The sequence below is a fragment of the Oncorhynchus gorbuscha genome, unplaced genomic scaffold, assembly GCF_021184085.1.
Source record: "Oncorhynchus gorbuscha isolate QuinsamMale2020 ecotype Even-year unplaced genomic scaffold, OgorEven_v1.0 Un_scaffold_2336, whole genome shotgun sequence".
Taxonomy (NCBI): domain Eukaryota; kingdom Metazoa; phylum Chordata; class Actinopteri; order Salmoniformes; family Salmonidae; genus Oncorhynchus; species Oncorhynchus gorbuscha.
This window is the reverse complement of record NW_025746880.1, coordinates 10,231-30,527: the sequence shown is the minus strand read 5'-3', so window position 1 is coordinate 30,527 and position 20,297 is coordinate 10,231. Positions and strand designations below refer to the sequence as shown.

The 20,297-nt window shown below is 43.5% G+C and overlaps 1 protein-coding gene across 1 annotated transcript in view; it reads right to left on the bottom strand.

The window, feature by feature from the left end:
• The window catches only part of LOC124025669 (ATP-dependent 6-phosphofructokinase, liver type-like), a gene marked incomplete at its 5' end in the record, with an annotated part of 69,086 nt that extends 49,801 nt beyond the window's left edge, over positions 1-19,285 (bottom strand). The window contains 9 exons of the mRNA XM_046339008.1: positions 2,152-2,304; positions 2,586-2,673; positions 2,813-2,883; positions 6,380-6,526; positions 6,804-6,867; positions 8,924-8,988; positions 9,221-9,346; positions 17,330-17,422; positions 19,190-19,285. Coding sequence (XP_046194964.1) covers positions 2,152-2,304; positions 2,586-2,673; positions 2,813-2,883; positions 6,380-6,526; positions 6,804-6,867; positions 8,924-8,988; positions 9,221-9,346; positions 17,330-17,422; positions 19,190-19,285 — 903 coding nt within the window. The remainder of the gene's footprint in view (positions 1-2,151; positions 2,305-2,585; positions 2,674-2,812; positions 2,884-6,379; positions 6,527-6,803; positions 6,868-8,923; positions 8,989-9,220; positions 9,347-17,329; positions 17,423-19,189) is intronic.
• Positions 19,286-20,297: the final 1,012 nt, after the last annotated feature.

Below are 20,297 nucleotides of genomic sequence, written 5' to 3'. Positions count from 1 at the left end.
CACCTATAAACATGGTTACAACATGGTTACACCTATAAACATGGTTACAACATGGTTACACCTATAAACATGGTTACAACATGGTTACACCTATAAACATGGTTACAACATGGTTACACCTATAAACATGGTTACAACATGGTTACACCTATAAACATGGTTACAACATGGTTACACCTATAAACATGGTTACAACATGGTTACAACATGGTTACACCTATAAACATGTTACAACATGGTTACAACATGGTTACAACTATAAACATGTTACAACATGGTTACAACATGGTTACACCTATAAACATGGTTACAACTATAAACATGGTTACAACATGGTTACAACTATAAACATGGTTACAACATGGTTACACCTATAAACATGGTTACACCTATAAACATGGTTACAACATGGTTACACCTATAAACATGGTTACACCTATAAACATGGTTACAACATGGTTACAACATGGTTACACCTATAAACATGGTTACAACATGGTTACACCTATAAACATGGTTACAACATGGTTACACCTATAAACATGGTTACAACATGGTTACACCTATAAACATGGTTACAACATGGTTACACCTATAAACATGGTTACAACATGGTTACACCTATAAACATGGTTACAACATGGTTACAACATGGTTACACCTATAAACATGTTACAACATGGTTACAACATGGTTACAACTATAAACATGTTACAACATGGTTACAACATGGTTACACCTATAAACATGGTTACACCTATAAACATGGTACAACATGGTTACAACTATAAACATGGTTACAACATGGTTACAACTATAAACATGGTTACAACATGGTTACAACATGGTTACAACATGGTTACAACATGGTTACAACATGGTTACAACATGGTTACAACATGGTTACAACATGGTTACAACATGGTTACAACATGGTTACACCTATAAACATGGTTACAACATGGTTACACCTATAAACATGGTTACAACATGGTTACACCTATAAACATGGTTACAACATGGTTACACCTATAAACATGGTTACAACATGGTTACACCTATAAACATGGTTACAAACATGGTTACACCTATAAACATGGTTACAACATGGTTACACCTATAAACATGGTTACAACATGGTTACACCTATAAACATGGTTACAACATGGTTACACCTATAAACATGGTTACAACATGGTTACACCTATAAACATGGTTACAACATGGTTACACCTATAAACATGGTTACAACATGGTTACACCTATAAACATGGTTACACCTATAAACATGGTTACACCTATAAACATGGTTACACCTATAAACATGGTTACACCTATAAACATGGTTACAACATGGTTACACCTATAAACATGGTTACACCTATAAACATGGTTACAACATGGTTACACCTATAAACATGGTTACAACTATAAACATGGTTACAACTATAAACATGGTTACAACATGGTTACACCTATAAACATGGTTACAACATGGTTACACCTATAAACATGGTTACAACATGGTTACACCTATAAACATGGTTACAACATGGTTACAACTATAAACATGGTTACAACATGGTTACAACTATAAACATGGTTACAACATGGTTACAACTATAAACATGGTTACAACATGGTTACAACATGGTTACAACATGGTTACAACATGGTTACACCTATAAACATGGTTACAACATGGTTACAACTATAAACATGGTTACAACATGGTTACAACATGGTTACAACATGGTTACAACTATAAACATGGTTACAACACGGTTACAACATGGTTACAACTATAAACATGTTACAACTATAAACATGGTAAAACTATAACATTTCTCCAAAACAGTGGCAGGGAGTCCAGTTTGTTATTGTTTCAACAGTAGATTGCACATTTAACTTCCTAACATATGAACTATGATGAGTCCTCTGTGTGGTGTTACTATGCTAAAACAGGTCCTGCTAAAGGAACAGAGTTGAAGATGAAGGGGCCTGGTCTAGACTTCTGGTTGGCCTCATGTTTTTAAATTGAGTTTATAGTGTCAATCTATATTCACGTGACATTTTGTTGCCAGAGACGACCACACTGGAAAGGACCCATTGGGTTTTATTGTGTTTTATCTTTCATCAGATCAGACTGACCTCCATGGCAGCGTTGACAGCCGTGTCTGCCCCCAGACTGAAGTCTGTCCCGGGTACGTTGTTACTGATGGTGGCAGGGATCACCACCATGGGGATACACAACTCGTCAAAGCTACCGCGAGCATCATATAACTCCAGCACGCCCTCGTACGCCTGTAGATAACACACGGCATCAGATGGAGGCCATTAACAGTCTATCTAGTGCGTGTATTATTTCAGAAATGATTCAATACCCGTCAACACAGTCACATTGTTTAGTCTTTAGTACATTACATTGTAGGAAGATCAAATAACAGAACATATGTGACTAAAACAACGTTTTGAGGAGGGAGGCCATATAAAATCTGTTATCTGATGCAGCACGCCATGTACGCCATTAGGGAATACCAACACCAATCTCAATATAATGTTCTGTTTTTGTCTGTAACTGGTACCTCAAATCCCCCAACGATCAGCAGAGCCTGGATATTATGCTTGTTGATGTTGTCCACGATCTTCTGCATGCAAGTACTGGGAAGGGTTCTGTGGAACACAAAGAACCCACACAGCAAACCACAATTCAGGAGGACATCTTTCTCATTTTAAAAAAGGGCACACCAATAACCACATTGAGTACAAACTATCAACTGCTTTCCCTCCTAATCATCATTGTAAAACAGACCTTTTAGTCCCCAGAAGAGATCCACCCTGGCCAGTCCATCCAGCCACACCGTGCCACTCGATCTCTGTCACCTGATAGAGGAAGAACACACGTCATGCAATCAATATCTTTATTGTCCTGATTTGAAAATGTGCAGTCAGAATTATAATCAGTCAGTTCTCTCTGTCACAATTATCTCCACATGGATTATCAATTTTGAATTCTGTAAAGTGAGTGTGGAAGAAGTGAAAAAAATATTGTTTTCTATCAACAATGACAAGCCACCTGGGTCTGAACATTTGTATGGAAAATTGGAGGATAATAGCGGACGATACTGCCACTCCTATTTGCCATATCTTCCAAGCTAAGCCTACTAGAGAGTGTGTGGCTCTCAGGCCTGGAGGGAAGCTGAAGTTATTCCTCTACCTAAGAATAGTAAAGCCCCCTTTACTGGCTCAAATAGCCGACCAATCAGCCGGTTACCAACCCTTAGTAAACTTTTGGAAAATATTGTATTTGACCAGATACAATGTTATTTTACAGTAAACAAATTGACAATAAACTTTCAGCACGCTTATAGAGAAGGACATTCAACAAGCACAGCACTTACACAAATATCTGATAATTGGCTGAGAGAAATTGATGATAAAATGATTGTGGGGGCTGTTTTGTTAGACTTCAGTGCAGCTTTTGACATTATCGATCATAGTCTGCTGCTGGAAACACGTATGTGTTAGGACTTTACTAACCCCTATATTACGTATAAAGAGTTACCTGTCTAACAGAACACAGAGGGATGGAAGCCTCTCCATCATAATCCAGGTAGAATCAGGAATTCCCCAGGGCAGCTGTCTAGGCCCCTTACTTTTTTCAATCTTTACTTGAGTAAAGCCAGTGTGTCTATGCATGCAGATGACTCAAAATTATACATGTCAGCTACTACAGCAAGTGAAATGACTGCAACACTTAAAAAAGAGCTGTAGTTAGTTTGTGATGGAGCCTATTTCTTCCTATTTAAGAAATGAGAGGTAGTCATACCTGTTTGACAGATGACATTAGGCTGGTATATATATAGGCAGCTATATCCACAGATTTGTCAGTCAATTCCTCCACCCACCATGCACTCTTAAATTACTCCTGGCAGACTTAATACAAAATATTGTGTAGTAATGTAATGCTTCACTGGATCAGTATGAAACGTTGCACACACACTGCTGCCATCTGGTGGTCAATTCTAAATTGCACCTAAACTCCTTTGATTGTATGGCATTTCTTTTGCATTTCAAACATGATTAAAGAAAAGAAAAAGCATGTTTTTTTTGTAATTTTAGGCAGAAGAAAAAGAAAAAGGATCAGATTTATAGAACATATAATGGGACACCTTGAAAGACAATAGCGCATCTGAATACTGGATAATACTGCTGAATGAATCTGTCTCTCCCTCTTCATCCATCCCACTACTAGATAATACTGCTGAATCAATCTACTGTCTCCCTCTTCATCCATCCCACTACTAGATAATACTGCTGAATCAATCTACTGTCTCCCTCTTCATCCATCCCACTACTAGATAATACTGCTGAATCAATCTGTCTCTCTCTTCATCCATCCATCTTTATACTAGATAATACTGCTGTCTCTCTCTTCATCCATCCATCCATCCTACTACTAGATAATACTGCTGTCTCTCTCTTCATCCATCCATCCTACTACTACTAGATAATACTGCTGTCTCTCTCTTCATCCATCCATCCTACTACTAGATAATACTGCTGTCTCTCTCTTCATCCATCCATCCTACTACTACTAGATAATACTGCTGTCTCTCTCTTCATCCATCCATCCTACTACTACTAGATAATACTACTGTCTCTCTTCATCCATCCATCCTACTACTACTACTAGATAATACTGCTGTCTCTCTCTTCATCCATCCATCCATCCTACTACTAGATAATACTGCTGTCTCTCTCTTCATCCATCCATCCATCCTACTACTAGATAATACTGCTGTCTCTCTCTTCATCCATCCATCCTACTACTACTAGATAATACTGCTGTCTCTCTCTTCATCCATTCATCCTACTACTAGATAATACTGCTGTCTCTCTCTTCATCCATCCATCCTACTACTAGATAATACTGCTGTCTCTCTCTTCATCCATCCATCCTACTACTAGATAATACTGCTGTCTCTCTCTTCATCCATCCATCCTACTACTACTAGATAATACTGCTGTCTCTCTCTTCATCCATCCATCCTACTACTACTAGATAATACTACTGTCTCTCTTCATCCATCCATCCTACTACTACTACTAGATAATACTGCTGTCTCTCTCTTCATCCATCCATCCATCCTACTACTAGATAATACTGCTGTCTCTCTCTTCATCCATCCATCCATCCTACTACTAGATAATACTGCTGTCTCTCTCTTCATCCATCCATCCTACTACTACTAGATAATACTGCTGTCTCTCTCTTCATCCATTCATCCTACTACTAGATAATACTGCTGTCTCTCTCTTCATCCATCCATCCTACTACTAGATAATACTGCTGTCTCTCTCTTCATCCATCCATCCTACTACTACTAGATAATACTGCTGTCTCTCTCTTCATCCATCCATCCTACTACTAGATAATACTGCTGTCTCTCTCTTCATCCATCCATCCTACTACTACTAGATAATACTGCTGTCTCTCTCTTCATCCATCCATCCTACTACTACTAGATAATACTGCTGTCTCTCTCTTCATCCATCCATCCTACTACTACTAGATAATACTGCTGTCTCTCTCGTCATCCATCCATCCTACTACTACTAGATAATACTACTGTCTCTCTCTTCATCCATCCATCCTACTACTACTAGATAATACTACTGTCTCTCTCTTCATCCATCCATCCTACTACTAGATAATACTGCTGTCTCTCTCTTCATCCATCCATCCTACTACTAGATAATACTGCTGTCTCTCTCTTCATCCATCCATCCTACTACTACTAGATAATACTGCTGTCTCTCTCTTCATCCATCCATCCTACTACTACTAGATAATACTGCTGTCTCTCTCTTCATCCATCCATCCTACTACTACTGTCTCTCTCTTCATCCATCCATCCTACTACTACTAGATAATACTACTGTCTCTCTCTTCATCCATCCATCCTACTACTAGATAATACTGCTGTCTCTCTCTTCATCCACCCATCCTACTACTAGATAATACTGCTGTCTCTCTCTTCATCCATCCATCCTACTACTAGATAATACTGCTGTCTCTCTCTTCATCCATCCATCCTACTACTACTAGATAATACTGCTGGCTCTCTCTTCATCCACCCATAGCATGTTTAGTGTTGTCTCTCTCCATCCATCCATCCATCCATCCATCCATCCATCCATCCATCCATCCATCCATCCATCCATCCATCCATAGCATGTTTAGTGTTGTCTCCTAAAGAGACTATATCCTCACCGCTCCATTGGCCATGTTTAGTGTTGTCTCCTAAAGAGACTATATCCTCACCGCTCCATTGGCCATGTTTAGTGTTGTCTCCTAAAGAGACTATATCCTCACCGCTCCATTGGCCAACCCCTCAAAGCCGTCGTTGACAGAGTAGACCTTGTGACCGTAGGCCAGCGCCACTCTGACAGCCGACCGGACCGCTGCATTCATCCCTGCTGCTGGAGCACCCACATTCAGCACCGCCAGCGTGTGGTTGCTCTGAAGAAAGATGAGACAGAGGAGTCCACAGCCATGTCATGGGAGTAATGTCTCACAGTGAATATTAAGGCTTCCGAGTGGATCAGCATTCTAAGGCATCTCAGTGCAAGAGACGTCACTACAGTCCCTGGTTCAAATTCAGGTTGTATCACATCCGGCCGCACAATTGGCCCCAGGTCGTCCAGGTTTGGCCGGGGATAGGCCGTCTTTGTAAATAAGAACTTGTGCTTAACTGACTTGCCTGGTTAAATAACGGAACAATCTAATAATAGATTACCTTGGTAACAGCAGGCTTCTGAAAGGCAAGCAGTTTGTACATGTTCCAGTTGTTCTCAAAACTCCTAAACAAAGAATAAATCATATTCAGAAAACATTTATCAAATGTTCTTAACATCACATTCATTATTTCATATTTACATACATACTCCATAATACCCCACTGTTCAAAAAGCTGGGGTCACTTAGAAATATCTTTGTTTTTTTTTAAGAAAATTATTTTTTTGGTCCATTAAAATGTCATCAAATTGATCAGAAATACAGTGTAGACATGGTTAATGTTGTAAATGACTATTGTAGCTGGAAACGGCAGGTTTTTTATGGAATATCTACATGAGCGTACAGAGGTCCATTATCAGTAACCATCCCTCCTGTGTTCCAATGGCATGTTGTGTTAGCTAATCCAAGTTTATCATTTTAAAAGGCTAATTTATCATTAGAAAATCCTTTTGAAATGATGTTATGTGGCAAACAGCAGGTCAGCCACCAGGGGGAGACTCGTTGAGGCCTGGTGACAGACGGAGGATACATCACTAAGCGATGGCTCCATCTGCTGGATGTGCCAGGTCTCCACGGGCTCGCCACCCAGGACTAATTGGGGCTGATGGGGGAGTTGGTGAGTAATCAAGGGCTGATGGGGGAGTTGGTGAGTAATCAAGGGCTGATGGGGGAGTTGGTGAGTAATCAAGGGCTGATGGGGGAGTTGGTGAGTAATCAAGGGCTGATGTGGGGAGTTGGTGAGTAATCAAGGGCTGATGTGGGGAGTTGGTGAGTAATCAAGGGCTGATGTGGGGAGTTGGTGAGTAATCAAGGGCTGATGTGGGGAGTTGGTGAGTAATCAAGGGCTGATGGGGGAGTTGGTGAGTAATCAAGGGCTGATGGGGGAGTTGGTGAGTAATCAAGGGCTGATGTGGGGAGTTGGTGAGTAATCAAGGGCTGATGTGGGGAGTTTGTGAGTAATCAAGGGCTGATGGGGGAGTTGGTGAGTAATCAAGGGCTGATGGGGGAGTTGGTGAGTAATCAAGGGCTGATGGGGGAGGTGGTGAGTAATCAAGGGCTGATGGGGGAGGTGGTGAGTAATCAAGGGCTGATGGGGGAGGTGGTGAGTAATCAAGGGCTGATGGGGGAGTTGGTGAGTAATCAAGGGCTGATGGGGGAGTTGGTGAGTAATCAAGGGCTGATGGGGGAGTTGGTGAGTAATCAAGGGCTGATGGGGGAGTTGGTGAGTAATCAAGGGCTGATGGGGGAGTTGGTGAGTAATCAAGGGCTGATGGGGAGGTGGTGAGTAATCAAGGGCTGATGGGGAGGTTGGTGAGTAATCAAGGGCTGATTGTTCACCAGCTGCTTTTACACCTGCATTGTTTGCTGTTTGGGGTTTTAGGCTGGGTTTCTGTACAGCACTTTGAGATATCAGCTGATGTACGAAGGGCTATATAAATAAATTTGATTTGATTTGATTTGATCTGTACAAGCCCCATAAAGCTGCCAGAAGGGCAGGACACAGGGAGAAGTCAGTTGGTCGAATTTCTGACCTGCTAGAGCTGCCCCGGTCAACTTTAAGTGTCCGATGGACAAAACTGGATTTGATAGATGCCAGGAGAAAGCTACCTGCCCGAATTCATTGTGCCAACTGTAAAGTTTGGTGGTGGAGGAGGAATAATGGTCTGAATAATGGTCTGGGGCTGTTTCATGGTTTGGGCTAGGCTCCTTAGTTCCAGTGAAGGGAAATCTTAACTCTACAGCATACAATGACATGCGAGACGATTCTGTGCTTCCAATTTGGTGGCAACAGTTTGGGGAAGTCCCTTTCCTGTTTCAGCATGACAATGCCCCCGTGCACAAAGTGAGGGCCATACAGAAATGGTGTTTGAAATCGGTGTGGAAGAACTTGACTAGCCTGCACAGAGCCCTGACCTCAACCCCATCAAACACCTTTGGGATTGGATCGCCGACTATGAGCCAGGCCAAAACGCCCAACACCAATGCTCTTATGGCTGTTACAGTAGCAAAGGGGGGACCAACTCCATATTAATGCCCTTGATTTTGGAATGAGATGTTGGACAAGCAGATACTTTTGGTCACGTGGTGTATCATATTCATAAGATATTTGACATCTCTCACCTTCCTCTCAGCTGGATGGCTTCATCAAACCTCTTTTCATTCATGGCCTTCTGAACCTCTTTAGTCTACAGGCAAGACACACATCATATAATCATACAATCGTCAGAATTCGATTTGTGTAAATCCCTCTCATTTACCCTCCCTCAAACAGTAAGACTGTAATGCTCTGTTGCAGAGTATGAGAGGAACTGTGAAAGGGATTAGATTTACAGACATGGAGCAAAAACATTCAGGACTGTTTATTGTTAGGAGAATTTGTCAGTGGTTCGTCCCTTCTGAAACAGGATGATACCTCACCATCTGTACACACTCCACAAGAGGCAGGCGGACAGCCTGGTTTCCTGACAGGCCGATGACACAGGCTGGGGTCTCTGGAGTGGCCTCTAACAGAGCGACGACAGCCTCCACTCCCACCTTACTGCTCTGTGGAATTACAACAGGACAGGACTTAACATGATGGTGCTGCTGAGTACGGGCCACAGGGTTAGGTCTGTAGGCCCTTGGAACACTTATAACTGCCATTTCCTGCAATCTAGAGCCTGAAATTATAAAAATAATATACAAAATAAAATAGTATTTCATTAACTATTTTAAATAACATAGTGGCGCAGCCAGTCCACAAGCTGGTACAGCGCCACTCTTACATTCTATTTTAAATAACATAGTGGCGCAGCCAGTCCACAAGCTGGTACAGCGCCACTCTTACATTCTATTTTAAATAACATAGTGGCGCAGCCAGTCCACAAGCTGGTACAGCGCCACTCTTACATTCTATTTTAAATAACATAGTGGCGCAGACAGTCCACAAGCTGGTACAGCGCCACTCTTACATTCTATTTTAAATAACATAGTGGCGCAGCCAGTCCACAAGCTGGTACAGCGCCACTCTTACATTCTATTTTAAATAACATAGTGGCGCAGCCAGTCCACAAGCTGGTACAGCGCCACTCTTACATTCTATTTTAAATAACATAGTGGCGCAGCCAGTCCACAAGCTGGTACAGCACCACTCTTACATTCTATTTTAAATAACATAGTGGCGCAGCCAGTCCACAAGCTGGTACAGCGCCACTCTTACATTCTATTTTAAATAACATAGTGGTGCAGCCAGTCCACAAGCTGGTACAGCGCCACTCTTACATTCTGAACCTTGCATTCACTATGATCTAGAGCAGGGGTGTCAAAGTCAAATGGACGGAGGGCCAAATAAAAAATTTAGCTACAAGCCGAGGGCCGGACTGTTCGAATGTTCATTGAAAATTTTTTAAATGACGCATATAGTCTAGTGAACCTAATTGAACCTACTGAAAACCTAACAAATATATTCCAATATGATCAGATAAATAAAGCAATATTTTCTTATGGCTCTGTCAGTAATCTTTAATTTTCAACAGACACAAAAGACAAATTTCCTTTATATAAAAATCCCCATAACATGAACATTAAATGAAAGAAACCGGTATTCAAGGCACCATCAGTAGCCTATATTTTCTATTTTAGCAAAAGTGGGCTAAATTTACTTCAAAGAAAAAAACAATAATAGCAATTTTCTATCATCCACTCAACTGAAATATTTTTAAAATATAATTGGATTGAAATACAATAAAATAAAGTACAAAAATCTATTAATCAAAAACAACACTTTGTTTAAGGAGAAGTAACATGCAGTGAAAACAAATATTAAACTTTAACTTTTAAACTTGAACTGAGTAAAAACTCTAAATATGTGATTGCACAGTAATGTTCACTTGTTTGAGGTTGAGGGTGATACTTGGTGGTGTCCCATCTTTTCCACAAGTTCATCAATGTTCGGGGTAAGGCTCTGAGCTGAGGAAATCCTCAGAATTGAGTGGAGGTGTTCAGCAGTAAGTCGACTTCTGTGTGATGTTTTGTTCAAGTTCATCAAAGAAAACAGTTGTTCACACAGGTATGTGCTGCCAAACATAGACAACGTTTGAGCAGCCTGGATGCGCAGCTGGGGCATTGTGTCGGGGGAGGAAACGGGCGAACTCCGCAGCACCCACTGCCGCATATTTTGCCCTCAGTGCATCATTGCATTGGAGGTCAATCAACTCCATTTGGAGGTTTGGTGGTGAGCTTTCCACGTCAACAGCAAATGGGTTACCGAGCAGTTCCAACCTGCTTTTTTGTGCTTCAAAGTCAGCAAATCGGCGTCGAAAGTCAGCGGCAAGCATACCTATTTTATCAGCCAACTGTGCGCTCGGGAACGCACTGGTAGAGAGCTTCTCTTTCATGGTCTGGCAGCTGGGAAAGTGGCTCAAATTTTCTTTCCGCATCTGCGTCTCCCACAGAGTCAGTTTGGTTTTAAATGCCTTCACTGTACTGTACATATCAGAGATGACACGATCCCGACCCTGCAGCTGCAAGTTCATTGCATTCAGATGACTCGTAATGTCACACAGAAAAGCCATTTCACACAAACATTTCGTCTCGGAGTTGTGTTGTGTCTTTCCCTTTGCTGTCCAAGAACAGACAAATCTCCTCACGAAGCTCGAAACATCTTTGAAGCACCTTTCCCTGGCTTAGCCATCGCACCTCTGTGTGATAAGGCAAATCACCATGCTCCGTTTCTAACTCCGTCAGAAATGCCTTGAACTGGCGGTGATTCAAACCTTTGGCTCTGATAAAGTTAACTGTGCGCGTGATGATGCTCATTACATGCTCCATTTTCAAGGCTTTACCGCACAACGCTTCCTGGTGTATGATACAATGATAAGCTGTCAGCTCACCTGTCGCGTTTTCCTCTTGCATCTTTTCCCGTATCTTCTCCACCAGTCCGCTCCTGTGTCCACACATCGCAGGTGCTCCGTCGGTTGTCAAACCCACGAGTTTTTCCAAGGCAGCTCCATCTCATTTACACATCTTGACACCTCTTCATACAAATCATGCCCCGTAGTTGTGCCATGCATAGGACGTAAAGCCAAAAACTCCTCTGTCACGCTTTAGGCTGGAGTCCACTCCGCGGATGAAAATTGACAACTGGGCAATGTCAGAAATGTCGGTGCTCTCATCCACAGCCAAGGAATATGCAATGAAATCTTTTCCCTTTTTCACAAGCTGCTCTTTTAGATTGATGGACAACTGGTCTACTCTCTCGGCAATGGTGTTTCTGCTCAGACTCACATTTAAAAAGAGTTGCCTTTTTTCTGGGCAAACTTCGTCACAAACTTTAATCATGCAGTTTTTGATGAAATCCCCCTCCGTAAATGGCCGGGCTGATTTAGCGATCTCTTCTGCCAAAATAAAACTGGCCTTGACAGCAGCCTGGCCTTGTGATTTGGCTTTTTTGAACAGAGCCTGTCGAGATTTGAGGCCTCGTTTTAATTCCTCTGCCTTTTGTAGCCTTTGTTCCATGTCCATATTCTTGTTGTTGTCCGCGTGTTTCGTTTCATAATGTCGTCTCAGATTATACTCTTTCAGTACCGCCACACTTTCTCCACACAGAAGACACACAGGTTTTCCAGCTACCTCCGTGAACAAATACTCCGACTCCCACCTTGTTTGAAACCCCCGGTTCTCAGTGTCCACCTTCCGTTTTGCCATTTTTGATGGGTATCTGAAAGTTAATTTTACTGTGATGCTGACAACTGCTGTGCCAATAAATATTGAAATGAAGCAGCCTACTGCTCGGTGCGTCACCGTTGCGTTGTGGGAAATGTAGTATTGGTGCGTGTAAAAGATCTGCGGGCTGCCGGCTTGCTGCGGTCTGCGGGCCGGTTCTAATAATAAATCAAGATCATCCCAGGGGCCGTAAAAAACCTTCTCGCGGGCCGGATGTGGCCCGCGGGCCTTGACTCTGACATATGTGATCTAGAGGGAACAGCACACTACTCCAATCTGAACCGAACAGCCCACTACTCCAATCAGAACCGAACAGCCCACTACTCCAATCAGAACCGAACAGCCCACTACTCCAATCAGAACCGAACAGCCCACTACTCCAATCAGAACCGAACAGCCCACTACTCCAATCAGAACCGAACAGCCCACTACTCCAATCAGAACCGAACAGCCCACTACTCCAATCAGAACCGAACAGCCCACTACTCCAATCAGAACCGAACAGCCCACTACTCCAATCAGAACCGAACAGCCCACTACTCCAATCAGAACCGAACAGCCCACTACTCCAATCAGAACCGAACAGCACACTACTCCAATCAGAACCGAACAGCACACTACTCCAATCTGAACCGAACAGCACACTACTCCAATCTGAACCGAACAGCACACTACTCCAATCTGAACCGAACAGCCCACTACTCCAATCTGAACCGAACAGCCCACTACTCCAATCAGAACCGAACAGCACACTACTCCACTACGTCCAGTACAGTAGGGGCCTCCAGTACAGTAGGGGCCTCCAGTACAGTAGGGGCCTCCAGTACAGTAGGGGCCTCCAGTACAGTAGGGGCCTCCAGTACAGTAGGGGCCTCCAGTACAGTAGGGGCCTCCAGTACAGTACAGTAGGGGCCTCCAGTACAATACAGTAGGGGCCTCCAGTACAGTAGGGGCCTCCAGTACAATACAGTAGGGGCCTCCAGTACAATACAGTAGGGGCCTCCAGTACAATACAGTAGGGGCCATCCAGTACAATACAGTAGGGGCCATCCAGTACAATACAGTAGGGGCCATCCAGTACAATACAGTAGGGGCCATCCAGTACAATACAGTAGGGGCCATCCAGTACAATACAGTAGGGGCCATCCAGTACAATACAGTAGGGGCCATCCAGTACAATACAGTAGGGGACCATCCAGTACAATACAGTAGGGGACCTCCAGTACAATACAGTAGGGGACCTCCAGTACAATACAGTAGGGGCCTCCAGTACAATACAGTAGGGGCCTCCAGTACAATACAGTAGGGGCCTCCAGTACAATACAGTAGGGGCCTCCAGTACAATACAGTAGGGGCCTCCAGTACAATACAGTAGGGGCCTCCAGTACAATACAGTAGGGGCCTCCAGTACAATACAGTAGGGGCCATCCAGTACAATACAGTAGGGGCCATCCAGTACAATACAGTAGGGGCCATCCAGTACAATACAGTAGGGACATCCAGTACAATACAGTAGGGACATCCAGTACAATACAGTAGGGACATCCAGTACAATACAGTAGGGACATCCAGTAGGGACATCCAGTACAATACAGTAGGGACATCCAGTACAATACAGTAGGGACATCCAGTACAATACAGTAGGGACATCCAGTACAATACAGTAGGGACATCCAGTACAATACAGTAGGGACATCCAGTACTGTAGGGGCCCCCAGGGGAGTCCAGTACAGTAGGGGAGTCCAGTACAGTAGGGGCCTCCAATACAGTAGGGGAGTCCAGTACAATACAGTAGGGGCCTCCAATACAGTAGGGGAGTCCAGTACAATACAGTAGGGGCCTCAAGTACAAATCAAATCAAATTTTATTTGTCACATACACATGGTTAGCAGATGTTAATACGAGAGTAGCGAAATGCTTGTGCTTCTAGTTCCGACAATGCAGTGATAACCAACAAGTAATCTAACTAACAATTCCAAAACTACTGTCTTATACACAGTGTAAGGGGATAAGGAACATGTACATAAGGATATATGAATGAGTGATGGTACAGAGCAGCATACAGTAGATGGTATCGAGTACAGTATATACATATGAGATGAGTGTGTAGACAAAGTAAACAAAGTGGCATAGTTAAAGTGGCTAGTGATACATGTGTTACATAAGGATGCAGTCGATGATGTAGAGTACAGTATATACATATGCATATGAGATGAATAATGTAGGGTAAGTAACATTATATAAGGTAGCATTGTTTAAAGTGGCTAGTGATATATTTACATCATTTCCCATCAATTCCCATTATTAAAATGGCTGGAGTTGGGTCAGTGTCAATGACAGTGTGTTGGCAGCAGCCACTCAATGTTAGTGGTGGCTGTTTAACAGTCTGATGGCCTTGAGATGGAAGCTGTTTTTCAGTCTCTCGGTCCCAGCTTTGATGCACCTGTACTGACCTCGCCTTCTGGATGATAGCGGGGTGAACAGGCAGTGGTTCGGGTGGTTGATGTCCTTGATGATCTTTATGGCCTTCCTGTAACAACGGGTGGTGTAGGTGTCCTGGAGGGCAGGTAGTTTGCCCCCGGTGATGCGTTGTGCAGTCCTCACTACCCTCTGGAGAGTCTTACAGTTGAGGGCAGAGCAGTTGCCGTACCAGGCGGTGATACAGCCCGCCAGGATGCTCTCGATTGTGCATCTGTAGAAGTTTGTGAGTGCTTTTGGTGACAAGCCGAATTTCTTCAGCCTCCTGAGGTTGAATAGGCGCTGCTGCGCCTTCTTCACGACGCTGTCAGTGTGAGTGGACCAATTCAGTTCGTCTGTGATGTGTATGCCGAGGAACTTGAAACTAGCTACCCTCTCCACTACTGTTACATCGATGTGGATAGGGGGGTGTTCCCTCTGCTGTTTCCTGAAGTCCACAATCATCTCCTTAGTTTTGTTGACGTTGAGTGTGAGGTTATTTTCCTGACACCACACTCCGAGGGCCCTCACCTCCTCCCTGTAGGCCGTCTCGTCATTGTTGGTAATCAAGCCTACCACTGTTGTGTCGTCCGCAAACTTGATGATTGAGTTGGAGGCGTGCGTGGCCACGCAGTCGTGGGTGAACAGGGAGTACAGGAGAGGGCTCAGAACGCACCCTTGTGGGGCCCCCGTGTTGAGGATCAGCGGGGAGGAGATGTTGCCTACCCTCACCACCTGGGGGCGGCCCGTCAGGAAGTCCAGTACCCAGTTGCACAGGGCGGGGTCGAGACCCAGGGTCTCGAGCTTGATGACGAGCTTGGAGGGTACTATGGTGTTGAATGCCGAGCTGTAGTCGATGAACAGCATTCTCACATAGGTATTCCTCTTGTCCAGGTGGGTTAGGGCAGTGTGCAGTGTGGTTGAGATTGCATCGTCTGTGGACCTATTTGGGCGGTAAGCAAATTGGAGTGGGTCTAGGGTGTCAGGTAGGGTGGAGGTGATCTGGTCCTTGACTAGTCTCTCAAAGCACTTCATGATGACGGAAGTGAGTGCTACGGGCGGTAGTCGTTTAGCTCAGTTACCTTAGCTTTCTTGGGAACAGGAACAATGGTGGCCCTCTTGAAGCATGTGGGAACAGCAGACTGGTATAGGGATTGATTGAATATGTCCGTAAACACACCGGCCAGCTGGTCTGCGCATGCTCTGAGGGCGCGGCTGGGGATGCCGTCTGGGCCTGCAGCCTTGCGAGGGTTAACACGTTTAAATGTCTTACTCACCTCGGCTGCAGTGAAGGAGAGACCGCATGTTTCCGTTGCAGGCTGTGTCAGTGGCACTGTATTGTCCTCAAAGCGGGCAAAAAAGTTATTTAGTCTGCCTGGGAGCAAGACATCCTGGTCCGTGACTGGGCTGGATTTCATCTTGTAGTCCGTGATTGACTGTAGACCCTGCCACATGCCTCTTGTGTCTGAGCCATTGAATTGAGATTCCACTTTGTCTCTGTAATGACGCTTAGCTTGTTTAATAGCCTTGCGGAGGGAATAGCTGCACTGTTTGTATTCAGTCATGTTGCCAGACACCTTGCCCTGATTAAAAGCAGTGGTTCGCACTTTCAGTTTCACGCGAATGCTGCCATCAATCCACGGTTTCTGGTTAGGGAATGTTATCGTTGCTATGGGAACGACATCTTCGACGCACGTTCTAATGAACTCGCACACCGAATCAGCGTATTCGTCAATATTCCCATCTGACGCAATACGAAACATGTCCCAGTCCACGTGATGGAAGCAGTCTTGGAGTGTAGAGTCAGCTTGGTCTGACCAGCGTTGGACAGACCTCAGCGTGGGAGCCTCTTGTTTTAATTTCTGCCTGTAGGCAGGGATCAGCAAAATGGAGTCGTGGTCAGCTTTTCCGAAAGGGGGGCGGGGCAGGGCCTTATATGCGTCGCGGAAGTTAGAGTAACAATGATCCAAGGTTTTACCACCCCTGGTTGCGCAATCGATATGCTGATAAAATTTAGGGAGTCTTGTATTCAGAATGGCTTTGTTAAAATCCCCAGCTACAATGAATGCAGCCTCCGGATAAATGTTTTCCAGTTTGCAAAGAGTTAAATAAAGTTAGTTCAGAGCCATCGATGTGTCTGCTTGGGGGGGGATATATATACGGCTGTGATTATAATCAAAGAGAATTCTCTTGGAAGATAATGCGGTCTACATTTGATTGTAAGGAATTCTAAATCAGGTGAACAGTACTGGGCCTCCAGTACAGTAGGGGCCTCCAGTACAGTAGGGGCCTCCAGTACAGTAGGGGCCTCCAGTACAGTAGAGGCCTCCAGGGAGAGTATAACGAGTGTTAAGGAGCTGAACTCACCAGCACCCGGTCGAAGGCGGAGGGTGTTCCCCCTCGCTGTACATGACCTAGGACTGTCACCCGGGTGTCATAGCCCAGCCTCTTCACAACCAGCTACAAACAGACACGAGACAGAGACAGTCAGAGAATAGACATGGAGAGAGGAGCAGTCAGTCAGTCAGTCAGAGAATAGACATGGAGAGAGGAGCAGTCAGTCAGTCAGAGAATAGACATGGAGAGAGGAGCAGTCAGCCAGTCAGAGAATAGACATGGAGAGAGGAGCAGTCAGCCAGTCAGAGAATAGACATGGAGAGAGGAGCAGTCAGTCTGTCAGTCAGAGAATAGACATGGAGAGAGGAGCAGTCAGTCAGTCAGTCAGAGAATAGACATGGAGAGAGGAGCAGTCAGTCAGTCAGTCAGAGAATAGACATGGAGAGAGGAGCAGTCAGCCAGTCAGAGAATAGACATGGAGAGAGGAGCAGTCAGCCAGTCAGAGAATAGACATGGAGAGAGGAGCAGTCAGCCAGTCAGAGAATAGACATGGAGAGAGGAGCAGTCAGTCTGTCAGTCAGAGAATAGACATGGAGAGAGGAGCAGTCAGTCTGTCAGTCAGAGAATAGACATGGAGAGAGGAGCAGTCAGTCAGTCAGTCAGAGAATAGACATGGAGAGAGGAGCAGTCAGTCAGTCAGTCAGAGAATAGACATGGAGAGAGGAGCAGTCAGTCAGCCAGTCAGAGAATAGACATGGAGAGAGGAGCAGTCAGTCAGCCAGTCAGAGAATAGACATGGAGAGAGGAGCAGTCAGCCAGCCAGTCAGAGAATAGACATGGAGAGAGGAGCAGTCAGCCAGCCAGTCAGAGAATAGACATGGAGAGAGGAGCAGTCAGCCAGCCAGTCAGAGAATAGACATGGAGAGAGGAGCAGTCAGTCAGTCAGTCAGGGAATAGACATGTAGAGAGGAGCAGTCAGCCAGGGAATAGACATGGAGAGAGGAGCAGTCAGCCAGCCAGTCAGAGAATAGACATGGAGAGAGGAGCAGTCAGCCAGCCAGGGAATAGACATGTAGAGAGGAGCAGTCAGTCAGCCAGGGAATAGACATGGAGAGAGGAGCAGTCAGCCAGCCAGTCAGAGAATAGACATGGAGAGAGGAGCAGTCAGCCAGCCAGTCAGAGAATAGACATGGAGAGGAGCAGTCAGCCAGTCAGAGAATAGACATGGAGAGAGGAGCAGTCAGCCAGTCAGAGAATAGACATGGAGAGAGGAGCAGTCAGCCAGCCAGAGAATAGACATGGAGAGAGGAGCAGTCAGCCAGCCAGAGAATAGACATGGAGAGAGGAGCAGTCAGCCAGCCAGTCAGGGAATAGACATGGAGAGAGGAGCAATCAGTCAGTCAGTCAGGGAATAGACATGGAGAGAGGAGCAGTCAGTCAGTCAGTCAGTCAGTCAGGGAATAGACATGTAGAGAGGAGCAGTCAGTTAGCCAGTCAGAGAATAGACATGGAGAGAGGAGCAGTCAGCCAGCCAGAGAATAGACATGGAGAGAGGAGCAGTCAGTCAGTCAGTCAGGGAATAGACATGGAGAGAGGAGCAGTCAGTCAGTCAGTCAGGGAATAGACATGTAGAGAGGAGCAGTCAGTCAGTCAGGGAATAGACATGGAGAAACGAGGTCAAGTCAGCAAAGGGAACACAGATGTTTATATAGTCATGGGATGCATCCTGTTCTCTTTATAGTGCACTACAAAGGGAACAGGGTCAAATTTGGGACGCATTGTCATGGTCCCACAAAGTATAATAAGTCACTATGTGATTAATACTGATGCAGTTTATCAGGGTTTCCTACAAAGACAGAGGCACACGGAATGAGCTGTTTAAAGACGTACATCCTTGACGTAGCTTGAAGAGATCGGTTCACCAGCTCTGTTGATGGCCCCTTCAGCGATGATTACTATGTTCAGTCTGGAGCCCTTACTGCGACTCTGCACACAAACACATCACACACACATCATACTGCTATATTACTGACACTCTGCACACACACACTACACCAGTGTCTTTCAGTGTATTTGGCTCTTCAGAACAGAATGGAAAAGAACAGAACAGAACAGAGAACAGAACGAAACAGAATATAGAACATAATATAATAGAAAGGAATATAATAGAACAGAACATAATAGAACAGAATATAGAATGTAACAGAACAGAATATAATATAACAGAATATAATATAACATAATATAATATAACAGAATATAATATAACAGAATAGAATATAACAGAATAGAATAGAACAGAATATAATAGAACAGAATATAATAGAACAGAATATAGAATGTAACAGAACAGAATATAATATAACAGAATATAATATAACAGAATATAATATAACAGAATATAATATAACAGAATATAATATAACAGAATATAATAGAACAGAATATAATAGAACAGAATATAATATAACAATATAATAGAACAGAATATAATAGAACAGAATATAATAGAACAGAATATAATAGAACAGAATATAATAGAACATAATATAGAACATAATATAGAACAGAATATAATAGAACAGAATATAATAGAACAGAATATAATAGAACAGAATATAATAGAACAGAATATAATAGAACAGAATATAATAGAACAGAATATAATAGAACAGAATATAATAGAACAGAATATAGAATGTAACAGAACAGAATATAATATAACAGAATATAATATAACAGAATATAATAGAACAGAATATAATAGAACAGAATATAGAACAGAATATAATAGAACAGAATATAATAGAACTGAATATAGAATATAATAGAACAGAATATAATAGAACAGAATATAATAGAACAGAATATAATAGAACAGAATATAGAACAGAATATAATAGAACAGAATATAGAATGTAACAGAACAGAATATAATATAACAGAATATAATATAACAGAATATAATAGAACAGAATATAATAGAACAGAATATAAT